The sequence below is a fragment of the Bidens hawaiensis genome, unplaced genomic scaffold (assembly GCF_021521415.1).
Source record: "Bidens hawaiensis isolate Kalapana, Puna unplaced genomic scaffold, B.hawaiensis_p1.1 tig00023071_1, whole genome shotgun sequence".
NCBI lineage: Eukaryota > Viridiplantae > Streptophyta > Magnoliopsida > Asterales > Asteraceae > Bidens > Bidens hawaiensis.
Window position 1 is genome coordinate 1 of NW_027493615.1, and position 9693 is coordinate 9693.

At 36.9% G+C, this 9693-nt stretch overlaps 2 protein-coding genes across 2 annotated transcripts; one reads left to right on the top strand and one right to left on the bottom strand.

Moving 5' to 3' along the window:
• The first annotated feature begins 734 nt into the window (after positions 1-734).
• Positions 735-2399, top strand: LOC143566906 (putative protein S-acyltransferase 9). Its single transcript, XM_077053464.1, has 2 exons — positions 735-861; positions 1842-2399. Exons 1-2 carry the CDS (start codon positions 754-756, stop codon positions 2163-2165), a joined length of 432 nt encoding a protein of 143 aa, XP_076909579.1. The 5' UTR covers positions 735-753; the 3' UTR covers positions 2166-2399.
• Positions 2400-2799: 400 nt separating this feature from the next.
• On the bottom strand, positions 2800-5839 carry LOC143566907 (uncharacterized). The gene is made up of 3 exons (XM_077053465.1): positions 5721-5839; positions 4335-4954; positions 2800-3539 (listed from the first exon to the last, which is right to left on the bottom strand). Exons 2-3 carry the CDS (start codon positions 4874-4876, stop codon positions 3470-3472), a joined length of 612 nt encoding a protein of 203 aa, XP_076909580.1. The 5' UTR covers positions 4877-4954; positions 5721-5839; the 3' UTR covers positions 2800-3469.
• Between the last annotated feature and the right edge of the window lie 3854 nt (positions 5840-9693).

A 9693-nucleotide genomic window follows, 5' to 3' on the forward strand; every position in this document is an offset into this window, starting at 1 on the left:
CCCTACCATAGCTTTGCTATTGGTGGGATATACCGAGTACGATGATGATGATGATGATGATGATGATGATGATGATTTTAGCAACCGGTAGAGTGTATCATTTTATTATTAAGTAGTTACAATATGTTAAAATGAGGTTGGTTGCTAACAATCTAACATCAGTAGTAAAATGGACAAAAAGTGTTTTTTTAGGTCATCCCGGTGTGACCTAGTCTGTTTCATTCCTTACTAAAAAGCCTGTTTTGTAACGGGCCCACTTTGACATGTCATCAGAGTGAGGTGCAGAAAAGAATCGGGTTGGGAATCGGAGCCATTTTTTTAACTCGAACCGAAACCAATTATAAAATTAGTTTGAGAGAAATCAGTTTTCGCCCGAACCAAACTGCAGCCTTGAAATCGGTTCAAGAACTCATCCATTGAAACAGGTTAAACACGAACCAAATCGTATATAACCTGGTTTCAAACTCGAACCGATCCTTTTCCTCTTTTAAACTTGTCAACCCGAACCAGTTTGGGCCAAAACTTGACATTGACCATGCTTGACCGAACTAGAAACTGATTTGCCACCTCTATTTTTTCTCTTTCTTTTTTTTTGTTTATTTAATTAACCGTTAGTTATGTTGTGGTTCAGCGGAATTATCGTTTCTTTTTCATGTTCGTTTCTTCCTCAACAATTCTATGCATCTATATATTTTCGATGTCGGCTTTATACATGAAGATTTTGATGATAATGAGGGTACTGTTTGGAAGGCCATGAAAGAATCACCTGCTTCGGTTGTATTAATGGTTTATTGTTTTATTTCACTTTGGTTCGTTGGTGGACTCACGGGATTTCATCTTTACCTTATTGCGTCAAACCAGGTTAGTCAAATCTACACTATTTGTACTGTGATTTTATTATAGAAACTAAACACTTAATTTAGTGATTAGACCCGAGAATCCGAGATCCCACTCTGCATACTTGCATAGCAATATAGCATGCGCAAGCCTGGCTTATTATAAACTTATAATATAGGTCTTTACACGTTGATTTGAATGATTGATTGTTACGACTTCATGTAGCCTAAAACACTATTTATAAAATTATGACAAAAATAACTAGGTTTGTGAACGAGCTGAGCTGAGCCGCTCGTGAGCAGCTCAAGATCAGCTCGCTTAAAGCTCGAAACAAGCTTGAACTTTCCAACCAAGCTTGACTAGGCTGCGAGTCTTAGCGGGCCTATTATTTATATTATAAGGGAATATGTCATATAATAGTTTATATATATATATATATATAGTTTTATTTTATGTAATGTATATAAGATTACATAACAAAATATCATTATACATATAATTATGATAAGAATGCCTAAATAAATTATATTATATTTAATAAATAATAATCAAGTCAAGCCCGAGCTTGAAAAATTATAACGAGTTGAGCTCGAGCTTATATAAAATTATATATGAATTTTTTTCTAAAAGTAAATGAATAAAATGCATTTTGTTATATTAAGAATTACAATTATAAATGTATGCAAAAGTCAAGTATATAATAAATAACAATCAAGCCAAGCTTGAGCTTAGAAACTTATTAACGAACAGAGTCCCAGCCATGAAAAATTATAAACGAGCCGGGGTTGAGCGTGACTATATATATATAGTGGTTTTTCACCTTTTCTTTTGTATGATTAATAGAAAATTATGTTTTATTATACATAAAATTTATGATAAAAATAGCTAAGTAATATATATTTCACAATAGTATAAAGAATTATAACGAGCTACGCTCATTTACACCCCTAATTCTTGCTACATATTTTAATACACCCCAATTATCCAATATTTGTTTGTTTCAGACAACCTATGAGAACTTCCGGTACCGTGCCGACAGCAGATACAACGTTTACAGTCGAGGTTGCATAACCAACTTTTTTGAAGTTTTCTGCACAAAAATCAAGCCATCACAGAACAAATTCCGAGACCCATTTCAAGAACCACAGCAACGACCACCTCCGGCCGCCGCACGAGAATCTGCTGCCAATGATGCGGGCCCAGATGACCGCCGTGTGAAGGTTGAAGATGACCTGGATATTGGTGGTGATTTATTGAAGATTTCTCAACGTCATAACATTGAAGGGATTGAATCGGATATACGTAGCAGAGGGAATGATGAAGATTAGGTTTTTGGTTCTAATTAGTTGGTTGAATTTGATAAGGACGTGTGGATGATGTAAATTTTCGAGGGGGCGAAATTGTCGTCTTGAGTCTTGGTTAGTTGGTTTTGGTTGATTGATGCATTTGTGTTGTTTGGATTAGTCTTTGGTACTTGGGGTTTATTCTGTGTAAATTAACTATTCAATAGTTATGACTTATGAACATGATGAATTGTGTTGATTATGCTTGTTGGTTGGCGTGTAAACATAAGAACCGGACCACCAAATCACAACAGACTATTTTTAAGCTGATTCTTGAGTCTGTTTTCTTATTTCTTATCCTGGTTCAACTTTGTACATTTACATATTTAGCTTATGTACTAGTAAGCAAGGATACCATTGTCGATTCAAAACTCCAACATTGCCATATTAAGCATACTTAGTATTTATATATATTTTAACATTAGTACATACTTTACTGAAATTTTTTAAACATAAACCTTTAAAGGTGTATATAGACAAACAACATAAGTTTATTAAGTAATTAACTGTGTGTGATTAGCTCTTTCTTTATGACTGTATATGTAAAGAAATTTTGTTTTATTGTAACCTTTTAACCCCTATTTTGAGAATTTGAATTGGTGGCATAGTTTTTTGGTCCAACCTTTTGCATTTAGGACATTTGAATTTGGTGTACATTGGTCTTTTATGACCATAAGACCATCCGTCGGTCTTTTGTGACCATACAACAGTTCATACGCAGCAAGTTGTTCATATATCATCTAAAATTTATTTTAAATGATATACATATTTTACATAAAACAATAATCTATAACAAAACCCCCAACACAGCCCTTTTTGGTTTCTTGTTCCACCAAACTATAGTTAGTGGTTCGGCCCAGAAGTTTCATAAACACCATCCAGACCGAAACGTAAACACCCCTGTTGAAACATACAGCAATACTAGCAGTTACAAACCTCAAAAAATTCAAAACTTAGACAAGAAATCACAAAAATTAAATAACTAGAGAAGAATGAAAACTGCATTAATTACGACAAAACAAATTAAGAATACCATAATCTGAAGAAAAAATAGCTGGAATATGAACAAAAGTTTTAACTGCTGTCGAAGCAAAATGCATAAAACTCACTCGTTAGTATCATATCATTATGCTGACTTGAGACAACAACCTGATTAAACTTGTTGCAAATGACTGAGATTTGTTGTACGATGAGCGATGATGTCAGCATAATACCATGATACAAAAATTGTCCTTAAATACTTCCCACCTTAAAAAGATCAAAATACAACCCAAAGCTACATCCTCAAACTACATTATCCTGCATGAACATGTTTTCCCGGTACTGTTTTCAAATTCATCATCTGACTCACTGTGTTCACTGTAAGAACGCGTGTAAAACGTGTTAGCAAACTCAGTGTTCAGATAAAACATAGAAGAAAAGATCTATAGAACATGTCAATATTAGTTAACTGTTTATTCACAATCATTTGGTATACCAACTTCCAGCCGTTCATTAAATGTTTTATTTCTAACCGGTCAAATGTGTTAAACGAAAACACCATATGTACTAGCACTCGGTATAGTTTACGATAATAAAAGATGCTTTACATCAACAACTCCGTTTTTAACAAGATTTATATCGGAATGTTAAGAAAAAAAAAATACAACCTCTTATGTAGTTTTTATTTTAAGATAATGAACGCAATATATATGTGTGTGACACACACTCACATAATGTATCACAAAACAGTCTTGGATTTTTATCATATATATATATATATAGGATTGATTTCTTTTGAGAACCACTTTGAGTTTTAAGAACTCGAAAGAACTCAACGTTACAAATTTTTTTTTTGAATTTTTTTTACACATGTGTAATACGTAAGTGTAAGTGATGTACAAAAAATTACGGTATTTTTTTACACACCGAATCGACTTATTACACATGTGTAACTAACGTTTAAACTGTGTAATTATCAAAAATACTTATTCTCTCTCCTGATTCATTTTTTAATCAAATTTAATCTTAGCCACATATTCAAACTCATTTAATTAAATGTGTGGTCCAAAATTGAGTTCTTAAAGTTCTACAACTCATCAAGTTCTCAAAATATCCCTCCCCTATATATATATATATATAGAAGATCAATTTAAATAACAAACAAGGTCATACCTAGGCTCAAATTCCCGAATTTCACAAAGTTCACCACCTCTAACATCAGTCCAATGCACGCTCCGTCTAGCACTTTGGAAAACAGGCTCAACCTCTGTCCCGGCCTCATCACCATCATTAACCGAAACCGAGACTGCAACAGTCAGATCCCGTTTCTTCAAGCTGCTTTTAAGCAAATTTGCGCTTACGCCATTACCATCACCATCACCTTCCAAACACGAGGCCCGAGAATTTTCTTCAACTTCTTCTAAACGAGACGAGTCTTTAACAACGGCTTTCTGACGCTGGGTGGGTCCCACAGACGGGCTCTCGGGTCCACCAAAGCAGGTGAATGAAGCACACCCGCAGGCACAACGGTTCTTGTTGGCAGCCAGTTGGAGGTCAGGGTCGGGTTCTTGGTCCACCAAATGGTACTGAGTCCACGGGGTAACTCTCATGGGCTTCTCCTCCTTTTTCTGGCCCAAAAGAAGTAGGTTCAGCCCGTTACTATAGCCCGATGCCGAGGAAGAGAAAAACCTTCCTCCCTCCACCGCTAATAACATCAGTTCTTTTCATTTGGGCCCACCATAAAATCTGATCTTTATTCAAATGTTCTTCAAATCCGATAACCTTTTAAATACCTGCATTGTCATATTTTCCAAGTTAATAAACTTTTTATATAAACATGCAAAAAACATTTATAAAAGCTCTACTGTTTCACTAATAATCTAAACAGCTGAATAAAGTGATATACAGGGATTGCAAATTTGATCCATTTCCTTTTTAGTTAAAAATTTTCTTTATCAAACATGAATTTCAAAACGCGTTACAATAAACTGATTATCAAACAGACGACTAAAACTACTTACATACCCTTACGTTATCCGTTACTTAATTAAATAATCAAAATGTGTCACACGCAACACTGCATACTTAACACCATCAAAAGTGATTATCATTACTTTCAAAACACACGTACAAAACGAGACTACAAAATACTTTATAAATTTGTTAATCATTATCAAAAATGTCTGCTTGAATAATAACATCAAGTAAAAATAATAACTGTAAACCCTAATCTATCAGCATGGGACCAAAAACAGTAAAAAAATGTCATATTAATTCATACAATAATTGGATAAAATTTATTAGATTGAACTGTTTGAAATGCATTAATGATCTTCGTAAACATCAAAACATGAATCGAATCATTGATATGATATATTAATTGATCTCAAAACCCACAGATAAATGGTTAAGAAAGAACGTACGGAATCAAGACATTACGATCTACACACACAAACTCTAGATTCATAAATCATGACTACAAATGAACAAAATCCCTAATCCAATTCAAAGAATTAAGATACATCATAATGAAACCCTAAGATCGAGTGTAAATGATACCTAAAAACCCGAATGGTTGAATTAATTGGGACTTGCGGATCTGAGAACGGATTCGGGACGCCGGTTGCCGGAAAATGGGTACGAAGAAGAATGACTGCGGTGTGTGAGATTAGATTAGGAATATTTATATTTATATTTATATTTATATTTATATTTATGTGGGCTATTATGTGTAAAAAAGTTTTTTTTTCTTTTTTTTTTTTTTAGGACAACTCAATATGAAATTAATTAATTAATCATTGGTTTCAATTATGTCAACATTTGACCTTTTTAAACCAAGAATAATGGTCTAATGTAACCTCCTATACCAGTTAAAACCAATTTAATTCTGTTTAAGATGGTCAACAAAAGTCAAAACCGGTTAATGATCATTGAAACCGGTTTCTTGACCAGGTTAAGATCATTTTTTGGTTCGTGTTTTGATCATTTTTTTGTCGGTTTCGGTTCGGTTAACTGTTTTTGGTGGAGAAAATTACAAACCGACTTCGAACTTACGATTTCAACCAGTTTCAACATAGTAGATTTAAAACCGGTTTGGTTTTTCTGGTCGATTAACCTGTTTACAACTGGTTTTGGCGGAGAAAACTACAAATCGGTTCCTACCTACGGTTTCAATTGGTTCTAAACCAGTTGCTACATAATAGGTTTCAAACCAGATTGGTTTCGGTTCGATTTTTGGGTCGGATCGATTAACCGGTTTATTTGTCCACTCCAGGGCCGGCTCAACATGTTTAGTGGCCTAAAAGGAAGCATAAAAACGAGGCATTATTTTAATAAAATTATTTAGTTTTCACTCCAAATAAAACTAGATATTATCATTTTTTGCAAATGCATGAGTAATGTAGTTCCTCTAATTTTCTCATACATTATTTAATTTAAGTGCCGTTCAAATCATACACATTGTAGTTATAATTTCTTCTATATAATTAGATGTATGCATCTGATTACATTTTAGTAAGATTTCCTAGCTACTTTTGTCTTTTGACTTCATTAATTTGATTTTAGTAGATTTCTTCCTACCTTTTTCTGATATTAGTAGATTTACTTATCATTTATTTAATTTTAACCCATGATTTGGATTTGTTAGCGTCCGTTGGGGATGGTGATTGTTGCAAATCATAATATATAATATTACTTATACTGCATATATAAATAAATGTTTACAAAGAAAATTACTTATTATTTTTTTTAAGAGTAACACAATTTCATTTCATGGTAGAAACATAGATATTACATCAACATAGCAAGAACATTATACTACTTAAAGTCGTTATACCATGTGTGTTACGGATACAAACATAAGACATATCGAAAGTACAACCATCTATGCACAGAGTACTAGCAGAGAGAGGATATAGATGCCCTGATTATGTTAAAGGCAAGACCATGTTGGAAGGAATTATTTGGATGGTCCAAAAGCAACACCAAACTCTTAAGTCTTTTGATGCTTTTTATAAATGTATCTTTAGTAGACCTTTGACATAGGTTTTTATATAATGGAATGGAATGGAATGGAATAGAATAGAATATTGGTGGGTACCATTGAGATTCTATAAGGCTGACCGTAGTGGACGAGAAATGAGGTTAAATTGGGAGATTTTCATTTTCAACCCCCCCCCGAGCGATAAAGGGGGCAAAATGGGGGGGGGGGGGGGCGACGGATTCTTCTCGACCTATTAATCATGTCCATAAATGTTGCGGGAGCATTCATTAGACCGAATGACATTACGGGGAACTCGTAGTGTCCATACCGCGTCCGAAACGTTGTCTTAGGGATGTCTGCCTCCTTCACTTTCAGCTGATGATAGCCTGATCGGAGATCTATTCGTGAGAACCAACTGGAACCTTGCAGTTGATCAAACAGATCATCAATCCTTGGCAAAGGATATCTATTCTTTACCGTAAGCTTGTTCAACTCGCGATAGTCTATGCACATTCTCATACTTTCATCCTTCTTCTTCACGAATAATACTGGCGCGCCCCACGGGGAAACGCTTGGTCTTATGAAACCCTTATCGAGGAGTTCTTGCAGTTGGGACATCAATTCTTTCATCTCGGACGGTGCTAATTTGTAAGGCGCTTTCGCGACGGGTTGGGCTCCTGATACTAATTCTATCTGAAATTCTATCTCTCGCTCCGGTGGCAACCCCGGAAGATCCTCTAGGAATACTTCTGGGTAGTCGCGCACGACAGGAACATCTTCCATTTCTTTTGTCTCAGCCGTAGCATTGACAACATACGCCAGGTAGGCACCGCACCCTCGCCTTAACAATCCCTCGGCTTTTATCATCGAAATGACGTTAAGCCCAGAACTTTCCTTATCACCATAAACCGTCACCGCACTACCATCCAAGGACTTTAACCTTATTATCCTACTCTTACATACTATCTGAGCTTCATACTCAGATAGCCAATCCATTCCCAAAACCACATCGAATCCTCCTAAGGTCATTACGTACAAGGTAACAGGGAACTCATGTCCCTCTAATTCTATCTTACAGTCCTTAACCATTTTCATTATTTTAACCGAAGTTTCACTAGCCGTCTCTACAATAAAAGTTTCAGACATTCGGCAACATTTTATTTTAGCTAATTTACTAAATGGTGCAGCTACGAAACTTTTGTTCGCACCCGAATCAAATAATACAGAAGCAGAAATACCGTTTACTCGAAACGTACCTGTGACGACATCTGGAATCTGCTTGGCTTGTTCCTGGGTTAACATGTAGGCTCTGGTCCTTGGCCTAGTCTGATCAGCATCATTCTTCCCACTCCCTCCGGCACCACCATCAGTGCATTCCTTAGCAAAATGTCATGGCTTACCGCACTTGTAACATGCGGATTTTGCAGTACAATCGGGAGCATAATGCCCCACCTTTCCACACTTATAACATGCATTCGATCCCAGCCTGCATTCCCCACCATGAGCCTTACCACACTTATGACAAACATCCAATCCCTTACCCCATTTACACTCACCCCCGTACATCTTTCCACACATCTTGCACGATCTCTTCTCCCACACTTTCTGCTTCTTATCCTTGGAATTCCACAACTGAGTGCCAGGTCGTTTGACATTGACCCACTTATTATCTTTTTTTTCTTCTTCCACCACAATATCATCCGCAGCCAGGTCTGCATAAACCATCTCCGCGAGCTCGATCGCGGAGTCAAAGGTAGCAGGTTTACTTGTCCTGACTAGCATGCGGACTTTTAGTGGCATTCCTCTCACATAACACTTGATTCTCTTAGCATCAGTGTTGACCATATCGGGTACCAACCTAGACATTCGGTTGAACTCGGCGGTATACTCACGATGAGTCATCGTTCCAGCTTTCAAGTTTAGGAATTTCATCTCCGCCCTCTCAACCTCGGCGTCAGCACAGAATTTCTTCATAACCAGTTCTTTCAGATCCTCCCACCTCATAGCCTTGATTTCCTCTCGACTCCTTCTTTTCTCAATCGATTCCCACCAATACATCGCCTCATCTTCAAATGATTGGGTGGCATAACCGACAGCTTGATTGGTACGGCACTCGCTAATGCGGATAATTTTATCCATGGCAGTTATCCATTGAAGGGTAGCGATTGCGTCTCCCAAACCAGTCAGCTTCGGCGGGTCACATCCTTTGAAGGACTTATAGTTGCACCTACCTCGGCCTCTTTTCCTGTCACCGGCTTTCACAGAATTAACCCAACTCGTGGCCTCCCTCTCTTCTTCCTCCTCCCTCCTACCATCACCACCTGCCCCTCCAGCAGTTCTTTCACGGCTTCCAGCAGACCCTCCCGGAGTAATATTCTTCACAGCAGTGGCTACAGCTTGAACAATAGCTGCCTGAATTGCGGGATCTAGTTGAACCCCTTCGTTGCTGACCGGACCTCCTCCAGCTGCACTCCCTTCATCTCCGGTATTGGAAGCTGTTTCAACCGAAGGTTGCTGGGCGCGACGAGGCCTTCCACGTCGTCCAGTGCG